The following is a 20,393-nucleotide window of genomic DNA, read 5'->3' as shown; positions in this document are numbered from 1 at the left end:
CACGGAAAACCAGGAGGCCGTGGCGGTATCAACACACGCATGAGCGCGTGGCCACGTGAGGAAGGCCCCCGTCCAGGGAATGCCGCTGCGCGGGTGAGAGAATCACTGGAGGATCTCGCAGGAGCGCGGGGGCGCGCGCAGCCTCAGAGCCCCTCCTCCGCCCGCGCCGCGCCCTCCCCTCCCCTCCCGGGGCTTCTCCGGAGGTCTGGCAGGGGCGGGGCTACACACTCCCAAAGCAGGTACCAGCTTTTGTTGGCCAATTAGAAAAACAGAACACACCTTAACTTCCTAACACATCCCAGGTGTGATATTCCTGTGGTAACCCACGCACAGCCCGCTGTGTCCAGCCACACCCCCAGGGGGTGCCCGCAGGCCAGCCCTACGGCTGAGCAGCTGGGGGTCACGGGGCTAGGGGCAGGTCAGTGGGGCGCCAAGAGTGTCCGTGGGGGCGTCGGAAGGGTGCAGGGGCGAGGGGAGGGCTCAGGGCCCCTCAGGAGAGTGGTGGGCGGGCCACCGTGCACCCCAGCGTCCCTGGGCTACAGCAGGCACCCCCCACTCCTGGCCAGGGCTGGCCTCCCTGCAGTTCATCCCCGAGGCCCCACGGCCGGCGCTCAGCGCCCGAGGACCAGCGGCTTCAGCAGGCCCTGGGGGGTCGCTCAAGTGGCTGCGCCCTGCGGCTATTGGTCGGCGGTCGGGTCTGTCTTGGGGAACATGGAGGCCGTCTCCTCCACGGCCACCGTGGTGACATCAGGCAGGACCTCGGTGACCCCCAGGGTTTGGACCGCTGCGGCGGCGTTTTCTTCGGCCTGCTGTCTGTTGCCCTGCAAGGTACCTTCCGCTGCAGACCCTGTGGCCGGCCCAGACCCCCGCCCCCTGCCCCGGGGTGCTCGCCCGTTGGGTGGCCAGCAGGAGGAGCTGGGGCCCCGCCCCCCGAGTTAGAGCCTGCTCGCTGAGGACTCGGCACCCGCAGCGAATGGGGACCCCAGGCCGCCCGGCGATGCCACCACCAGCGTGGGGACGAGCAGCACTACCTGACAGAGGCAGCACTTCTGGGTGGGTCCTCCTGCCAAAGAGACACGTGTGTCAGGAGGAGCCACACAGCTGGGGGACCGAGAGTCCTGGTTCCCTCCGAGCACTTGCCCGGGACACTGAGCCTCTGGCAGACAGGCGAGACCAGTGCGGCCCCGGGTCCCGGCCCCCGCCTGTCTCTGGGGGGGCCACTGCTGGTGAAAGACAGGGCACCCTGCCACGTCCCGGCGGCCAGACCCGGTCCCTAACTCAGCCCAGTGCGGCCATCAGCCAGGGAGCTGGCTGAGCACAGGGGAGCAGGGGCCGGGGACCGGACAAGAAAGGTCACTGGCCAGTGGCTCAGAGTCTGGGCCCTGACATCTCCCAGGTGGGGACCCAGGGCGGACTTGAGAGCAGCCCCCACACCCACCCACCTCCCCCTGGGCCCGTCTCTGCTCGGTGCCTGCTCCCCCTGCCTGCTCAGGCTCCGGGCCTGGCACAGAGCTCTGCGTCCAGGGCAGGGGTGGGGGGACAGCGGTGAGGGAGGGGACAAAGGACCCTCGGGCCTCCCAGCCCATCCCCGAGCTTCTCTGTCCCCTGAGGGCAGGCGGGACATCGGTGCCCCTACTCCGGGGTCCAAGGCAGTGTGGGCCACCAGTGTGGCACAGGGCTCCACAGAGGAGATGTCACACCCTCCCTGCCAGCCCTCCAGTTTGGGAAACAAGGCCAGGGACCTGCACCCCGAGAGGACCGGGGGCTGCCGCTCACCGTGGAGATGCCTCCTTGTGAGCCAGACGGCTGTGGGCGCCACGCAGAGGACGAGGGGCAGGAGCAGGACGAGCCACAGTGCCCAGGAGGAGCACCTGGCATCTGCGCTGCGGGTCCCAGGCTCCACTTGCCTCTCAAGCAGGCCGCTGCACCTAGGGGAGGGGAGCGGAGCAGCGGGGACGTGGGGCGGCGGGCTCGGGTCCCTCCACGGCCGATGCTCGCCGGGACTCACCCACGAAGGCAGCGGCCCCGGGCGGGGCGGGGGGCTGGTGAGGGAGCAGCTCTGGGGGGACCCCAGGTCTGTGGCACCCTCCACGTCCCGCGGCTGCGGGGACGCGGGGTGGGGTGCGGGAGGAAGAGGCAGGACAGCCGAGGGGGCACAGACACAGTCCACAGGAGAGAGGGACAGCAGCGGAGGTGACAGAAGGTGAAGACAGAGCTGGTGTCGGGGATGGAAGGCTGTCGAAACCAGTGCCACAGACAAGAGGACAGACCTGAGAAAGGGACAAGGGAGGTCAGGAGAAGGACATAGAGAAGTGTGCCTGCGGGGGGAGGGGGGGTGGGTGGACGCAAAGGGACAGACTGAGGGAGTGGGGACAAGAGGGAGACGGGCAGCGTGGAGACAGAGGGCCCCGGTCCCTGCCCCGGGGCAGACGCACCCGGCCCCCCCAGCCTCCCCCCAGAGACTGGGGCATCCAGGACCTCCCACCGCAGGGGGCGCAGCCCTCACCATGGGCACCCCCCGACATACCTCCCAGACACCAGGGTGGCAGGGAAGCCCCTGAACCTGACCCGGGGGACACCCCAGACCGCAGGGCTTCGGGTCCCTGGGGGCAGCACCCCTGGGCTCCTGGCCCTACAAGGTGCCGGTTGTGGGGCAACTGCCGGATTTAAGAGCGAGAGCAGCTCGGGCCCCGCGTCCGCTGGGGGAGGGCCCTGATCTCCCAGGGGAGCACCGAGACGCCCCCTCCGAGGCCACCCCAGGGTCACCTACTGGGTCCAGGGCTGGCACGCCGCCAGGGTCCCGTTGGGAGAGAAGGTGCCGGGCGGGCAGTCCTCACACACCGTGTCCTGGTGCTCGGTGCCTGAGAGAGGAGAAGGTCGGCGGGGGCTCCCGGGGGCCCCCGGAGCCCTGGGCGGGGCCGGTCTCCGCGGCGGGGCTGGGGCTCACCTGCCGTCCTGCACCTGCTGGCCCGGCCCGCAGACGCTGTGGGGCCTGCACTCGGCACACTGGTCGGTGTCCTGGGACACGCAGAAGTGGCCCCGGGCGCAGCCGCACTCAGTGTTCGCGGTGCTGGAGCACCTCTTCCTGGTCACCAGGCCCATGTCTGTGCCCGGAGAAGGAGCTCAGGGCGGCCGCGGGCTGCCAGCGGGGCCCGGCCCAGAGGAAACGCAGCGGAGGGCTGGAGGGCGCCTGCAGGTGGGGGGCTGCCGCCTGGGCTCTGAGGGGGGGTTGGGACCCCAGGCAACGGGGCTCCCTGCAGGGGCCCGGCCAGGTGTGCCCCAGGCTCGGCCGGAACATGCCCTGGGAGGTCCGCATGCAGAGCATGAGCCCCGAAGGGGGGCCCAGGGCCCCCGAGGCCGGCGGCAGGCCAGGGAAGGCCCACAGCAGGGGCAATGGCCGGAGGGCCTCCTCAACAGGGTCCAGGGGTCTTGGGGAGACCGAGACCTCCCAGCCCGGTCCCCAACAGTGGGAACCGGTGTGTGATGGGGCGCAGCCTGGGGCCCGCCCCAGCCCCGGTCCATCCACCCAAAGGCCGCCCTTCGGTCAGGTCCTCGGCCTGCTCCCAGGCTAGTGGCACGGCAGCGGCGGGACGGTGAGAGCCCCTGGGCCCGAGGTGGGGCAGGGGCGTCCTCCTGAAGGGCAGCGCCGTGCCCTCTGACCCCAGCTCAGTGCAGCCCGGCGTGCCCTTGAGGGGCCCATGGTTGCAGCGTGCGCTGCCCGTACCTCGCTGAACCCCAGCGAGTTACGTACGGCCTCTGCTCTCGTCCTGGCCTTCCTCCAGGGGCCAGGGAGAAGGGCCAGGGTCCAGGGCCCAGCCTGAGGAGGGACCCCAGGCTGGGTGCGGGGGCTCAGGGTCCTGAGAGCCTGTACCGCAGCGGGGGAGGCCCGGCACCAGGCCCCGTGGGTGGCGGTCTGCCCCAGGCCAGGGGCCCTTGGAAGGGGACAGGCCCCTGAGTTCTGGAGGGCCAGGGCGATAGGAGGGCAGGGGTGGCTGCCCGGCCCCTCTCAGAAGAAGGACGCGGGTGTGGCCCCGAGGGGCCCCTGAAGGACCCCCAGCAGGGAGCGCTCCTGGGAGAGGGAGGCGGCCCGGCAGCCACTCGAGGGCCGGGCTGGCGGATTCGGGGGCCGGGCACGGCGGTGGCCAGGCCGGCGCGCTCACCTGGGTCACAGACCCGACACTGTAGACACTCGTCCAGGCCGTTCAGGTGGGCAGTGAAGGTCCCGGCAGCGCAGGGCACGCACAGCGTGGCCTTGGAGTTCCTGCAGGCCTCCTTCACCCGGTAACCTGCAGCCCGGGGAGGCCAGGCGCTGAGGAGCTGAGGACGGGGACGGCCCTCGGGCGCCGGGCAGGCGTGACCCCCCAGGTGCCCCCGGGCAGCTCCCCAGGCCTCAGGGAGTGGGGCGGGGAGGAGCGAGCGTGTTCTGCAAGAATGCGAGCCTGCTTTGGCCTCCGAGGCCTCACTCCGAGACCCAGTCCTCTGGCCATGCGTGGGCGGCAGCCCCCTCACCCCCCCGCCCACGCCCCCTGTGCCGCCAGCAGAGGGTCTCAGGTGGGAAGGGGAAGCTGCAGGGGCACCCTGGGGTCAGGCGTCCCCGATGCCCTTCTCTGCCCCTGCGGGGCCTTCGTGCCTCCCATGATGCTGGGTGCTGGCAACGGGGCGGGGGGGGGGGGGGTCCCGGCCCTCACACAGGGTCCCGCAGGGCTGCACCCACCTGGCCGGCACTTGGGGCAACAGTAGTCCCACACCGGGTACTCATCCAGTTTACACGAGGCCATCACCAGGGCGTAGTGGGGACACACCAGGAAAACGAGGACCGTGGCCTGTGGGAGATGGACGAGGTGCTGGGGCAGAGGTGCCACCTGGGCGGCGGGGGCCTCAGCCTCCCCCTCAGGGACACAGGCGCCAGCAGCCTCACCCCCCCGGGGCGGCAGGCGGGGGTCCCAGGACAGGCTCAGGGAGCTGCCCGTCTGGGTCCCTGGGCGGCCCCAAGAGCTGGGGTGGGCCACCCCATCTCTGGCCTCGTAGCCCTCTGCTCACTAGGGTGGGTACCCCACCCTCCACCCACGGGACGGCCAGAGCTCCCCCGGCCCAAACGACCTCCAGGCCTCCTGCAGGCCTGTCTGTGCTGGACCGTGGGGCCCTGGGGGCAGAGCAGGGACGCAGGCTCTCCGAGGCCTTGGCTATGAGGGCACCATCCTGTCCCAAGGGGTGACCTCGGGGTTGACCCAGAAACCACACAGCCAAGGAGGGCGGCAGCCTCCCTGCCCAGGGTGCGAACGAACAGCCGAGCATCCGGTCAGGATGCGAACACCCGCGTAAACATCCGGTCAGGGTACAGGCCCGGTAGGGGGCGAGCGAGAGGCAACCAGTTGTTAGTGCCTCCAAGTTCCTGTCCCTCCCTCCCGTTTCTCTGACTTAAAAAACGGATACAAATCTTCAAAAGGAAACATTCCAGTTCATCCCCCCAGAAGCCACGCAGGCCCGGGGCGGGGGGGGGGGGGGGGGGGGGGGGGCGGCGCTCCGCACACAAGTGGACTAGCACTCGGCTTGCGGCTTGCGCCTGGCTGCCCGCCTCGGGCGAAGACCAGCCCCCGCAGGGCTCCTGCCCAGACACTCATGCCAGTGGGCTCACCCCGGGGGGGGGGGGGGGGGGCTGGCCGCTCACCTTTAGCGCCTGAGTAAGGCGGGGCGAGGGGGGTGGGCGGTCCGCAGAGGAAAGTTCCTAGGAGGAGGGACATGGCTTTGCTGCCTGTCCCCTCGGCCCCCGGGTCAGGGAACTGAGCGTCAGACGCAGGGACGGCCCAAGAGGGGTGGGCTGCGGGGGGGACACTGTCCCGTGTGACAGGGCTCAGCGAGGGAGCGGGGACAGGGCTCCGGGCAGGCGCCGAGGCCGGGCAGGCCTGGGGCTCTGGGGGCAGTGTGGCGGCAGGGGTGGGGGTGGGGCTCAGGGTGACTCACGAGACGCAGGGCATCAGCCGTGGGCTCCAGGCTCCAGCGGGGCAGCTCCCAGGCTTGTACAAGGTCCATGTCCCTCCTTAAGGCCCCTCATTCCCCGACGTCGGTCTGAGGACCCCTGAGAGGAGAAGCAGTACCATGACCTTTCTCCTTTCCCTCCTTCCCGCTTGATTTGAACAGAAAGTGAAAGCAGCTGCTGCCAGGATCTCTGGCTCACAATGTGCTCGTCAGACTTAAAGGCCACGTAAAAGCCTAAACCCTCTGGGTCTGGCCCCGCGGCAGAGTCAGGCTGAAATTCAAGGAGGGCTGGGCTCTCAGGACAAGGGGGGATGTGATGTGTGTGAGGAAGGGGGTGGGGCGGGGAAGCAGGGGGCTGGGGGGGCTGTGGGGGTGGGGAGGAGCTGGGGCAGGGGCGGAACTAGCACAGCTCCCTCCTCGTGCTCCTGCTCGTGGGAAGACATGAGCCCGGGGGAGAAGTTCCCCAGCCCCGCTCCTGCCCACGTGCTGCCCCCTGAGTTTCCAGTAGACGTGGGTGCCCCCCCAAAGCACATCTGCATGTCCCTCGTCGCTCTGCGGTTCCCCAGGGTGCTGATCCGCAGCTCCCCCACTGGACGGAGTCCTCTGTCCTTCTGCGTCCACCTCTACCTGGGGCCGCTGGGCCCTGTCCAGCGGTGCCCAACTCTCGTATGGCCACTCTCCCCAAACACTGGAGCCCGGCGCCCCCACCAGGGGAGGGGCACTTGTCACCCTGGAGCACCTGGGGTCTCCCGCCACGTCCGTTCGTTCACAGTCCCACCTGTCCCTGGAGGGGCGGGGCGGGGCAGGGCGGGGCGGGGCGGGGCCACCCTGCCCCGGAGCTGGAGAGCGCTGTGCGAAGTGAAAGCAGCCAGGAGGTGAGGGGCAAACACCGTACGATCTCACCTATAAGTGGGACCTAAGCTGCTTATGAGCAAAACATAAGCAGAGACGTGGAAATTAAGAACCCGCTGACAAGCCCCGGCTGGCAGAGCTCAGTGGATGGAGCGCGGGCTGCGAACCAAAGCGTCGCAGGTTCGATTCCCAGTCAGGGCACATGCCTGGGTTGCAGGCCACAGCCCCCAGCAACCGCACATTGATGTTTCTCTCTCTCTCTCTCTCCCTCCCTTCCTTCTCTAAAAATAAATAAGTAAAATTAAAACAAAAAAAAAAGACTCACTGACAGTGACCAGAGGGGGAGGGGAGGGGAGGGGAGGGGAGGGGAGGGGGGGGGAGGGGGGGGGGTGACGGGGGGAAGAGGGGGAAGGGTCGTCAGGAACATTTATCGGGGACCCACGGGCAAAGCCGAAGGAGGGCGGATGGAGGTGGGGCGGGGGAACGTCGAGGGGGGAGTGGAGACCCTTGAACAACAGAGAAGAGAGACGGAAGGGGGCCCGGCCCGGAGCCTCCCCTTGAGCGAACCCCGAGTCCCCCAGGGGAGCTCCCCTCCCGGCCTTCCCAGCACCAGGGCCGCCCCCGGAGCCGGGGCGTGTGTGGGCAGGCCTGCAGTGGGAGGCCCCACACACCCAGGGGGCACGCTGGGGGTTCCAGGGAGGCAGCCCAGCCCCGAGCCCCCACCCCCAGCGCCCCCAATGGGGACTGACTAGAGGAGTCTGGCCCCAGCCCCTCAGCAGCCGCGTCGCACCCATGTCCCTGGTTCGTGTGCCTCTTTCGTCTGCGGGGCTGCAAACCTGATCAAGTGTGACGGCTTCGGTCTAATCAGACCAGGCCAGCCCCCGATGCGGGCGACCCGCCCTACAGACAGGCCCCGGGAGGGCCACTATCAGGCCCAGGAGCCACCTGTCCGTAGCAGATGCCTGCACGCCCCAGCCCAGGCTGAGCTGGGGCCCCCCTGGGCCCAACGTCCTCGGAGCCGCTACTTAATTCCATTTCTGGGGACCCTGGCAAGGGGAGCCTGGGTGCTTTAACGGGAGTGGGGTGGGCCACACGTCCCACTGGCAGAGCTGTGAGTGTCGGAGGCCGGGTCCACTGCCGGCCGCCACCCCCCAGGACGGCCAGCGCAGCCACCCGGACCCCAGTGCTCAGAGGCCCCCGGGGTGGGGGTCGGGTGGGACTCGGGGCTTTGGGAGCACCTGCAAGCGTCCCAGCAGCATGGGTTCCTGTCCCCACCCCGAGGGCCTGGTAGAGGGCCCCCCCCATTTCTCTGCCCGCAGGTCAAGGGGGTTTCCAATAAAGGGCAAGGGGGTCCCCGTCTGCACAGTCCCTGGAGCCCCAGGACACCCAAGGGGATGCTGTGCGATGATCCTGAAACCCCAGCAGCCCGCAGCCCTGGGGGCAGGGCCCAGAACAGGCTCTGGGGTGCTGGGACCCCCCACCACTCCCTGCCAGGCCCCCACTCGCCTCCCAACTCCTGGGACGCTGGCCAGGGTGAGCAGGCCAGAGGGGTCCGGGGGAGGAGGGCCTGCTTCCTCCCCCGGCAGGGCCCCGAGGACCCACACCCAGCGACTCTCCTCGCACCCCTCCCACCGGACACAGCCTCAAAGGGCATTCCACCCGCCCCACCCTGGGCAGGCGGGGAAACCGAGGCACGGCTAGCAGCAGGACTCACCCACAGGCATCAGTGAGTGTCGTCCTGAGTGGAGGGCGGCCGTGCTGACTCCTGGCCTCCCCGCGCCCCACCCTCCTCCTCCCTCCACACCCCGACATCAAGCCTCAGGGGCGTGAGCGCTGGAGCTGAGTCAGGCCGCAGTGGGGAGGGAGGAGTGGCCCCCCCGGGAGCCCTCCTGCTGGGTCTTTGCCGAAGCCCCGCCTCTGCTGGGAGGCCTCCTCTGATTGCAGGATGTAACACCTGTCCCCACCCCCAGCCAGATCTCCGGTCCGGGGTCCGGTCCCTCCCCCGTCTGTCAGTCTGTCAGCGCGGGGCCCTAGAGGCGGACCCTGGGGACGGGAGCTTTGTGTCCCCGGGGTTGGGGGGGACGAAGACCTGGATTCAGATCTCTGCATGGGCCACTCGGCCGCTCACTCACCCACTCACTCACTCACTCATTCACCCACTCGCTCACCCACTCACCCACTCACCCACTCACTCACTTGTTCCCTCATTATTTCTCCACTCACTCACTCACTCACTTGTTCATTCATTCATTCATTTGTCCATTCACTCACTTCTTCACTCACTCCCTCACTCACTCACTCACTCACTCGTCCCCTCATCTGCTCGCCTGCCCACTCAGCAGGTGTCTTCTCAGGCCAGGCCTTGGTCTGGGCCGGACTCAGCAGAAGCCAGCGGAAGCAGCCAGAGCCACCGCTGCCTGTGTGACGCTGCCACGTCCCTCAGCTCGGACCCCAGGCAGGGCAGGAGGGGGGAGTGCCCCCAGAGGGCTCCATGTCTCTCTGAAGCTCCATGGGGCTCCTCCTCCCCATCTTTCCCAGGGGTGGGGGGGGCGGTGGAGCCCACATTCTGGGGCCTCTCCTTCTGGGGCCCTCTGGTGTCCCTGGGCACTGGGACCCCGGAACCTCTTCACCCCTCTGCCGACCCAACCACCCTCTGCGCCCAGAGGCCCCAGGGGCTTAAGGGAGAGCCAGGTGGGGGCCTCAGAGGGCCTCCGGTGCCCACCTCCCACCAGTGCAGAGGGGAAACTGAGGCTGCGCCTGGCCGGGACCACAAGCCCACCCTCTGAGGCTGGGTGTCCAGGCCCCGGCTCTGGTGCAGCTGGAGAAGGACCCCCGGAGGGCGGAGCCTGCCCGGGCCCCACCCCCACCACCCTGCTGTCCTCTCCAGATCCTCTCCCAGTCCCAGCCCACTCCCTCTGAGCAGAGGCTGTGCCAGCGTCCCGGTCACCTCCCTGGCAAGACCTCTCCACGTGGGCCCCCTGGAAGCCCCTGACCACACGTCCTCTGTCGTTGTGACAGTGAGATTCCCAGGACCATGAGGGTGGGATGGAGACCACGAAAGCCCCAGGGCTCAACAAGCCCCACCCTGGAGGGTGAGAGGCGGGGTGTCCTGGTGGCTGCCCAAGGCCCCCTCCTCTGCTGGAGTTATGGCTACTCAGCTGCCCCAGCTCCGTGGGAGCCTTGGGCTAGGCCGTGGGCTCAGAGGCCAGGCGGCCGGGTCCTCGCCCGCCTGGGGACAGAGTCCTGTGGCGAGGGCTCACCCAGTGGGCAGCACAAGCCACACGGGGCTCTGAAGGGTGAATAGGAGCCCGGTGGGGGGACAGAGTGGGAAAGGCCCCTCTCTGAGGAGCATGCTGCAGGGGAAACGGGGTCCGACCAGGCAGCTGTGACTTAGCAGCGTCCCCATGGCCTTGGGCTCGGGCCCGCTCACGCAGAACCGCGCTCTGTCATGCAGTGCTTCTGGCGGCCTGACAGCTTCGCGTGCACTCAGCACACAAGGGAGTCGGGACTTCCCGTGGGGGGACATGCGGCTTGTGGGCATGTGCGGACCACCCCACCCGGAGCAAAGGCACATCGGAAACCCCGACGGCTCCTCGAACTTCATTCCGTCTGCCCGGACCCCCGGGAGCCCGGCCAGCCCTGATGGGCTGCAGGACACACGTGCATTGAGCTATGTGGTCACAAGCGTTTCAGGTCCACTCCTGGTGGGGTGTGGAGGGGACACAGCTGGCGCAGGCCGAGGCCCACAGCTGGAGGGAAGCTGGAGCCGCCAGGGGCGTCCCCGGCACAGAACCCTGTGCAGCTGTCAGGCTGGGGACAGGGTGGACAGGGCGGGCCGGAGTTAGAGGAGGGGGCTCCCGGGGTCACGCAGGCGGACCGCCGAGAAGCCAGGGGGAGGACCGGCAGGGCACGGAGACAGGACAGCTCAGGTGCCTTCTGGGCCCTGTCTCCAGGTCTCATGGAGTGGAGCAGGGGTGGACAGAGAGGCCAGGGGACAGAAGAGAGAGGAGTCGGGGTCTGGGGGGACGTGGGTCCGAGGACGGCCGGCTGGCAGGCGCCTGCTCTAACCGGAGCCTGCTCCCGGGAGGGGGGTGGGGGGGAACACCCAGGCTTCCACGCCACCGAGACCAGCTCCTCCCAGCAGACCAGGGTGTGGGTGGCTAACTCAGACAGCTCCCCAGGGCCCCAAGCTGAGGGCTCCCCAGCACTCTCCACTCCCAAACCGCCACCTGCAGTCTCCCTGCCCCGGGAAGAGCCCTCCTCCCCCGAAATCGGGACCCTGGGGGGCAGGCGTGTTCCCTGCCCCAGGTTCCCTGCATGCACACACACGGTGGCCCCTCCAGGCCTGGGAGCAACCTCCAGCCGCCCCTCATCCTCCCCCCTGCCCAGCACCCCGGCACCACGCCCGCCCCTCCAGCCCCCAGCTCCACTGCCCGGGTGCAGTCAGACCTGGAACAACTCAGGTCCTCGAGCCGCAGGTCTGAGCACTAACCTCACCACAGACCCAGGAGGGGGCGGCCGTCGACCGGAGCTCGCGCACAGGACATCGGCCCGCAGAAGTGGCACGCCCCAGGGGTCACCGGGATGGCTTCTCGAAAGGTCCTGGGGGTGGGAGGCGCCTGGGGCTGCAGGGCAAGGATGAGGTCAGCGGACTCCGGACGGTCACGGGACCCGGACGGGTGGTTGCGGTGGTCACGAGACGCTTCCCGTGGCTAGTGTTGCCCTTTTCTCACGGAGGGCCTGGAGAATAATTCTTGTGCAACCATCCTGGTTCCCATTTTACTGAAGATCAAGGTTTTTTTGCAGAATGTCACGTGGGGAAAGGACATTTTGTAACCCTGTCTTATCACAGAAGGTTGCCGAGAGCAAGCGGCCACAGGCAGGCCTCCCGGGGCAACACAGGGCCTGCTGGCACCCCCTGCTGTCTCACCGGCAGCACCTGGGGGCCTTTTCCACCCGTAAACCAGCTGCCTGGGCCCCTCTCCCAGCACCCGTGGGGACCCCCCCAGTCTGCCCCCTCCGGCCCCGCGGCCCCAGCCACACCAGCCCCTTTGTGTCCCTGGGGGTTGGGGCTCTCCTCCCTCCCTCTATCTCGGAGCCCTGCACAACATTCTCCCCGGCCACTACGCGTCCCAACGGCTCCCGTGGTCCCAGGGACCAGGCGGCTCGCGCCCAGGCCGCATTCGCAGGTGCCGGGCCCTGGCCTGGACTCACAGCCCTCGGCCACCGCTCAGAACCGCCGCCTCCCTCGCCTCAGCTCCCAATGAGCAGCGTTCCAGACGACCGCTGGCGGCACAGGGCTCCCCGGGCCTCGGAGCGGGGCTAGCACCCAGGGAGAGCCTCCAGCCACCGCAGCGTGGGTGCCTCAGAGCACCGGGGGGCCTCCTGCCTCCAAGGTGGCAACGCCACCGGGGAGGCCACCAGCCGCGCAGGGCAGGGAGTCCGGGAATGGGGGGCGGGGAAGCAGTGGGGCCGGCCGGCAGAGAGGGCGAGAGGGTGGGCAGGCCCACGGAGGACCTGGGAGGAAGGTCCAAGGAAGAAGCGTCCTCGGGTGGAGGTGGGCGCACAGTAGGCCCAACAGGGCCAGGGTGGCACGCCGAGCCGGTCCCCTGACCGAGAGTGGGAGGGGCTGGCCGTGCGGGGGGCAGGCTTCCTGGCAGGCAGGCACTTTAGAAGTAAAGACCGCCCTGGCTGGCGTAGCTCAGTGGATTGAGCCCGGGCTGCGAACCAAAATGTCGCAGGTTCGATTCCCAGTCAGGGCACATGCCTGGGTTGCAGGCCATGACCCCCAGCAACCGCACATGGATATTCCTCTCTCCCTCCCTCCCTTCCCTCTCTAAAAATAAATAAATAAAATCTTAAAAAAAAAGAAGTGGGACCGCGGGCCAGTTTACCCAGGAATCGCCCAGGAAGTCCCGCGAGGAACGGCGTGCACAGATGCCCTCGTCCGAGCGCCCGGGAGAGCGGCGTCTTTACGGGAACACAGGATGCTGGAAACAACCTAAGACTTGGTCGCCGACAGGGAACCGGTCCCCTCCGGCCGGCGGAGCAGACTGCCGGACTCCGCCCCTCTCGCGAACGCCGGGAACTGAAAGACCGTGAGTGAGTCGGCCTTCCTCAGAGACGCGGCAGCAGGGACCTCCGGGACCCCGAGGGCGAGGGTGGGGCCACACGGCTGCGGGCGACGGAGGCCCGGGTCGGGCCGGCTCAGCAGGGAGGCACGGCCGCGCTGCGGGGCGGGGAGGGGTGCCGGGTGGGCTGGCAGCCCCGAGGGCACAGATGTGTCCACAGGGGACAGCTGCCGCAGACAGGAATCCGGGGCTGACTTCCAGTAAAGAGGAAGCCGTAGAGACGGGAAGTTCCAGAAGCCTGCAGGCGGTTAACAGCTTGTGTCCCGCGGAAAACAAGTTGTGCGTGTCTCGGCGGCCAGCTCGGAGCAGCAGGCGGCGAGCAGGCGGGGTCTCGGGGCTGGGAGGCGGCTGGGTGCCCAGCAGCCACGGGCGGGCGTCCCCGCGGGCCACTCGGGCGTCCCGCCGACGCCAGAGGCCGCGCCTCGGCAGCAGGGCCCCGCGGGGTCGGCGGCGTGAGGCTGGTCTAGACCTGTCCCAGCGAGGCTCGGGAACAGGCCCCCGGAAGGCCGCGGTGCACCGCCTGCAGCCGAGCGGCGACGCCCTGAAGAACGAACGACCGAAGGAAGGAAAACGTCCGGAAAGCGAGGGGGGCAAAGACGCAGCGTCCAGCGCCCCGTCCAAAACCACCAACGCGCCACGCGGCGGGAAAACACGGCCGTGGAAAACACCAGCCGGGGGACGCAGACCTCCAAAGAACAGCAATGATGGGGTCACCAGACGAGGACCCCAAATCCATTCCATCTGTTTCCTTTTTTAAGGAAAACACACAAACGTGACGAGGAAAACGGAAGATACGAGAAAAGAACCAAATGGGACGTTAGGGAATCTCACGCGGAATGCAGGCAGCGCGGGCGGGTGGGTGGGTGGGTGGGCCGCCTCCACAGAGAACCACAGACGGGGTGGGTTACGCCCCACAAGCCTCACACTCCACGGCTCTTCGGGCAGGGAGGCCAAGCTGCAGGGGCCGGCAGGGGTGGTCTTCTGGGCCCTGGGACTCCTCCCCTGGCCTCTGCGTCCTCACTCGGGCCCGCTGCCCGTGGCTCCCGTCGCCAGCGACGAGCCTGCCGCTGGCGTCCACAGTCCTGTCCTTAACAGATGCCGGTCAGAGTGCGCTAAAGCCCACCCACACGGCCTCGCTGGACCTTGGTGACCCCTCTTAACGCCCTGGCTCCAAACACAGTCATGTGCTGAAGTGCTGGGGCTCAGGGTTGTGAGTGAGAACTTGTGGCCCCCAAGTAAGGACACACCTCAGCCGTAAAGGGAGGGTTAACGACAGGTCAGGTGCTTCGACGAGGTGTCAATGGACATGAAGGTTTGGTGATAGAAACGACCCTAAGTGGGGGTCCGAGGGAAAAAAGGGGTGAAGGGAAGCGAACAGGGTCTCCAAGCCCCCTGGTGAACACAGATGTACTTGCAGTGTTCTTTCTAAAAAGAGAAAGAGAAAGTCAAGAACAGAAACGACGTTTGAAGAAGTAATAGAGGAAACGTCTCTAGACGCGAAGGAACTATAAACCCACAGACGCAAGAAGGCCGACGGGCCCCAGGAAAAATGAGCAGAGAGGGGCGCACGGCGAGGGGAGTCAGACCCGGACCCCGGGGGCACGGGGGTAGCGAGCAGAGCTCGGCCGGGCTGAGGGGACGCAGCCGCGTGGACGGGGTGCGACGGTGGGGCTCCCGGGAGCCGCGTGCGGCCCGGGCGGGTGCTTGCCGGAAGATGTGGGCACGGGCGTACGAGACGCCGAGAGAAAACTTCAGCTTAGGACTCCGTACGCAGCGAAACTGTCTGTCCAGAGGGAAAGCAGAACAAAGACTGAGGACGGGATTGCACGACGTGAAACGAAAGCTCAGACGATTCGCCACCGGCAGACGCGCATCGTGGGAAATGATGACAGGCTGTCTTCGAGCGCCGGGAAATCGGCGCCGGAGGAAACCTGCCTCCACCCCAAGGAATGCGAAAGTGGAACGGTGAGTGCATGAGTAAACGTGAGTCATCTCTTTCTCACTTCAAAAACGTATTTTGAAACCCGTGGAAAGCTTAAAGCGAGCATCGTCGTGTGTCGTGGTGTTTGGAGTGTGCAGGAGCCAAAGTCGTGACGGTGACAGCCAAAGCAGCGACGGGAAGGGGCACGCGCATGCACACTGTAGGGCTCTCCTGCGCGGTGGCCTCCCACTGTGTGAAGACGGGCTGGAACGGCGTGGACGGATGCCTGCTGAGGGCCCCGCGGCAACGCTGAAGAACCAAAGCCAAGATGCGCAGCTCATGCGCCCATAATGCAGGCGAAACAAAACGCTAGAGAAATGCACTCCGGGGTAAGACAGGACAGGGAGCGACCAGGAGTAGGGAGCAGCCGAGAACCAGCAAGGCGGTCCGCCCCTTCCCAACCATACAGAAAGTTACATTGAAGGTAAATTGTCGAAATACTCCAAGTGCCTGCACCAATTGTCATCTGGATACAAAACCCAGACCCAGCTGCAGGCTGACCTCCAGAAACCGACTGAAGGTACGAGTAGGTTAAAAGTAAAGAGATGGGGGTTGGACGTGACAAGGGTCCAGAGACACGGGGCCTATGCAAAAAAAAAGAGCTCCCCCAGTCTGCAGAAGCATCTAGAAAAGCCCACAGCTAACCTCCTACGTCGTGGTGAAGATTTGCGTGCTTTTCCCCCAAGATCAGAAGCGATCAAGCATGCCCGCCTGCACCGCTTCCACTCAGCCTTGCGCTGGAGCTCCTGGACAACGCAACAGTGTAGCAGCAGGAAAGGGCCCCAGTGGAGCACCGGAGCCCGCCGCACCCTGCTTTTGACATTGTCTCCGTAAGGGCTGACTCGGACTCATGTGCAGCTGCTTGTACCGGGCAGCATGTTCTACAGAAATCCAGGGAACGGACTTCAGGAGGCACGGACACCCTCCGGCCGGTGTTCCGGCTCCAGGGGAGGCACTGGCCTGAAACCCTGGAGCCGGGTTGGCTAAACCCGGATGACACTCACAGGACTGTCACCTGCCTCCGAGGAGGGGACCGTGCCCGTCTGCACGCAGAGAACTTTGCAACCCCTCCCTTCGTCTGTCTGTTCTGTCCCTCTCCCTCCTTACAGACAAGCACCTCTGCGGCACTGAGAGGGGGGCTGGGCTCCGAGACTCGAGTCCCCCGACTTCCAGGAGATGGGAGTCCCCCACCTTTCCCGTACATCAGCACCTGTCTCGGGAGTATTGGCTTTCGCAGCGACAGGCATCTGAACCTGCGTTTCCATGACAATAAAGCAAGAAAAAGAAATGGAAGGAATAGACGTTGGAAAGGAAGGAGACACATTTCACTTCTTTGCAGACAACGTGACCGTGTATGTGCAGAAAAGCCCTCAGAAATGTACTCAAAAGCCATGTGAACTACTAAATTCATGTAGCAGGGCCACAGGACAGAGGGTCAGTATTTTCAAACATAGGGTGGGAATGGGCCATGTAGAAAAGCAAGCACACGGCATTAAAAACCAGGAAACAAGCCCTGGCTGGCGTAGCTCAGTGGATTGAGCTTGGGCTGCGAACCAAAGCATCACAGGTTCGATTCCCAGCCAGGGCACATGCCTGGGTTGTAGGCCACAGCCCCCAGCAACCGCACATTAATGTTTCTCTCTCTCTCTCTCTCTATCTCCCTCCCTTCCCTCTCTAAAAACAAATAAATAAAATCTTTAAAAAAAATGTGTACAATGATATATGGTAATTATATCTCAAAAAAAAAGGCTGGAAAAATGTAAAAAATGGAAGAAATTTTTTAAAAAAAAGATAGGTTTTGAAGACTTAATTCATTCATTTTTAAGGAGAGGGGGAGGGAGGAAGAAAGAGGGGGAGAGAAACTTCTGGGGCTGCCCCTCGCACACCACCCGCCAGGGACCTGGCCCCGCAACCCAGGCACGCGCCCTGACCAGGAGTCAAACCCCTGACCTTCCGCTTTGTGGAACAACACCCAACCCACTCAGCCCCACTGTTCAAGGCAAGGTGACTTTTTGAATTTACGTGAAATAGAAGGACAGGTTAGGGCCAAAGTTCATTCCGAAAAAGAAGAGCGAAATGGGAGGACTTCCACGGGGGACCCACGGCGTCGAGGACACGCTGACCAGGCATGAACTCAGTGAAAACACAGAGACCGTCAGGCCACAGCCCCTGGACCCCCCCTGCCCCACCTCGCATGGGGACTCCTCGCCCCCCGTGTCGCCCACACAGCTGCAGCCCCCCGTGCGGCTGCATCCCCGGTACACGGGCTCAGCTCCCTACCACGGGCTCCCCCGGCTCCTGGCCTCCCTCGCTCGGGAGCACGGCCCGGTCCCCTAACCCCCGGGACCGACGGCACCTGTCCATCACCAGGACCCCTGGGCCTGCAGTGCCGCCCCCGGGACGGGCGAGCACCCCAACTTCACAGACGCAGGTGTGCCCTGGCTGCACGGCATCGGCGGCAGCTTGGGGACTTCAGGTGAGGTCACTAGGAGTGACTTGCAAGCAGACCTGAGACCCCCCCACACACACAGGCGGGGACTTGCACACCCCAGCCGGGAGGACAGGGCAGCCCAAGGACATGGAAAGGGACAGAGAGGCTCAGCCTGTGATGTGTGGGGGGTGGGGCGGGGCGGGGGGGGGCATCACAAGCCAGCTTCCACTTTCTGACTGATTCCCCTTGGCGTTTTGTGGGGTTTTTATAGCCCACGTTTTACTTCTATAAGAAAAAGGCTAATCCAGAAACGTATCAATGTTCACTGCTGGTAAAGGCTGAGCCACGGGGCCAGCCCCACGGGACCCGTGATTTCCCCAGAAGTTGCCTCAGTCGTTCCCGTCTGCTGCAAGCAGTGGGGAACGGTCCCCGCTTCCTCCCTGGGTCCCCTGCGTCCTGCTCCTCGCCCCTCAGCCCTGGGCCACCGCTCAGAAATGAATCAGGCCCAGCTCCTGCCCCCAGGGGCCCCCTGCTGGACAAGGACCCCCCCCTGCTCCCAGCAGCAGGACCCACAGCGGCCTGAGAGCCCACGGGTGGGCATGCCAAAGGCGACACCCACAGACAGCGGGCAGCGCTCACCTGCAGAGAGGGACGAGGCCGCGACACCCGACCCCAGGTGGGCGCAGCTGGGGGACGTCGTGCCGAGTGAAATCAACCAGACAGAAAGGGCAGGTGTTGTGTGACTGCTCTCCCGGGAGGCCCCTGGGGGGCGGGGGGGGGGCAGGTCCGCAGAGAGGTGCCCGGGGCTGGGGGAGGGGCGGGGAGTGAGGAGTCAGTGTTTGACGGGCCCGGGTCTCACCTGGGGGAGAGGAGCAGGTTGCTGGAATGGCTGCTCCGCCGTGGGAAGGAGCTTACGGCCGCCCTCAAGCAGGTGCGGCGGTCAACCCGTTCTGTAGGTTGTACCACAATTTTTTGAAAAGATTTTATTTATTTTTAGAGAGGGGAAGAGAGGGAGAGAAGCATTGATGCGTGGTTGCCTCTCGAGCGCCCCCTACTGGGGACCCAGCCTGCATCCCAGGCCTATGCCCTGACTGAGAATCGAACCGCTGAGCTTTTGCTTGACAGGATGACGCCGAACCCACCGAGCCACCCCAGTCAGGGCAAGTTTTTTTCACAACTTTTTTAAAAACCTGTTTAACGGACAGCCGGGGGTGGCGGGGACCCTTGTGGTGATGGGACACGCTCTGTCTTGGTCAGGGGTCAGGCCAGCGCCCCCGGGAGGCTGGGGAAGGGCGCACAGGGCCCTTCCGCGCTGTTTCTCACAGGAACCTGTGAAGTATCTCAGAAAAAAGGAAAAAGCTCGACCGAAAAATAACACGAGAAGCACCAGGAACTGGCTACTCACATTCGGCGGCAAGGCGGCCGGCCCACCAGAGCGTGGGGCCTGCGGGGTGAAGGCCGTTCAGGTCACCCCAAACGACAGGGGGTCCCCAGCAGCCTGCAGGCCGGGGAGGGAGGGCTCCAGGCGTCTGTGAGTGCGGCCCAGCACCTGCTCAAAAACTCACTTAGAACGCCACGGGGCTGCTTTGTGATTGTGTGACATAATGTGTTTACCGTGGGTCCCAAGACAACTCTCCCTCTTCCAGTGCGGCCCGGAGATGCGACAGGCCGGCGCCCCTGGGCACACCCCCAGACTCGGGAGGCGCCGCAGGCCCCGGGAACCCTTCCCCCAGGACAGGGCGGATGCTGGGTGCCCTCCCCCACCCCGCCCTGAGCAGGGTGGTGGCCCAAGTGTGGCTGCCACCCAGGGCCTCCGCCCACGCGGCTCCTCGGCAACCCCGGGGGATGGGAGGGAGGACTCCCTACCCTGCCCTCACCGGCCTGGACGTGAGAGGCCAAGCTGACCGGGTAACGAGAACCCTACGTGTGAAGGGGGCTCGGAGGGGCACCACTCAGGGGGGCAGCCCCGGGCCCCAGGAGCAGCAGGCTGCCGGGGTCATTGCCCTCGGACGACCTGTGCCTGTCTCTGGTCTGTCTCTGTGCTTCCCCAGACGGCAACTTCCCAGCAGGGTCTCAGCTTCTCCCCAGGTGCTTTCCCCGACGCAGCCGCCCACACCTGGGCATTCCCCACCCCCACCCCCACCCCCACCCCCGCACCCCGCCAACGCGTGGGCGCCCTTGAGGCTGGGGCAGGCCTGGAGGCAGGCCAGGCAGGCCCTCCTCCTGCTGGCCACCAGGGGGCAGCAAACCCAAGACCCTGTGCTCTCCTCTCCTCTCCAGGCTCGGGCGCGGCCTGCACAGCATCAGGGAGGGGTGGGGCATGGGTTTGGGGTCCCGCCCCCTTTACAGTTGCCCCCGCCTTGCCCCAGGCAGGGGCAGGCTGCTCCCCCACCAGTCCTGCTTCAGTGAGGCATGCCGCTGGGCCCCAGATCAAGGGTCCTCTGGATCGGAGGCCTCATCCAAGAAAGTGCTTGTCTGGGGGAGTCCACTGGGGTGAGATTTGGGGGACCAGGAAGAGCAGCGCCGGGTGGGGGGGCCTCTCCTTGCTCTGTTTGGTCCACACTGAGCAGTCCCGGCGGGGGCTGGGAGGGGCGACGGAGGCCCAGGCCTGACCCCACTGCCCGGGGGCACCAGCCCTCCCCTGCCTCTGTGGTCCTTGGCACATCCCTGAGGCCGTGCCGGGTGAGGCACAGCACGGCTGGCCGTGGTTCCTCAGCTGTGAACCGAGGACGCAGGACCCAGGGCAGGAGCTGGCCACCACAGAGGCTCCCGGCGGCCCGTCTTGGCCTCCAAATCCCCGAGGCCTCCCTGTTAGTGGGGGCCAGGTGGCCGGGCCGTGACCAGGGAAGAGGCCAGCAGGGCCAGGGTCCCACTTGTCACAGGGCCCCATTTGTACCCTGGGCAGGGACCCTGAGTCTCAGAGGTGGCAGCCAGCCGTGGGGGCCGGGGGTGGAGACCTAGGGGGAAGCTGCCGGCCAGCACCTTCATTCCAGCCCCACTGGGGTCCAGCTCTGAGGCACAC

The 20,393-nt window shown here is 66.2% G+C and overlaps 1 protein-coding gene across 1 annotated transcript; it reads right to left on the bottom strand.

Annotated features, from left to right (window-relative positions):
• Positions 1–656: 656 nt before the first annotated feature.
• On the bottom strand, positions 657–6,136 carry TNFRSF14 (TNF receptor superfamily member 14). The gene is given in 8 exon segments (XM_028511743.2): positions 657–821; positions 1,032–1,060; positions 1,777–1,928; positions 2,771–2,864; positions 2,952–3,104; positions 4,161–4,286; positions 4,715–4,823; positions 5,962–6,136. Coding segments are annotated over 8 exon segments (897 nt in total). The 5' UTR covers positions 6,031–6,136.
• Between the last annotated feature and the right edge of the window lie 14,257 nt (positions 6,137–20,393).

Source organism: Phyllostomus discolor, chromosome 5 (assembly GCF_004126475.2).
Source record: "Phyllostomus discolor isolate MPI-MPIP mPhyDis1 chromosome 5, mPhyDis1.pri.v3, whole genome shotgun sequence".
NCBI classification, from domain to species: Eukaryota; Metazoa; Chordata; class Mammalia; order Chiroptera; family Phyllostomidae; genus Phyllostomus; species Phyllostomus discolor.
The sequence above is the reverse complement of the archived record's forward strand: the minus strand, read 5'-3'. Positions and strand labels throughout refer to the sequence as shown.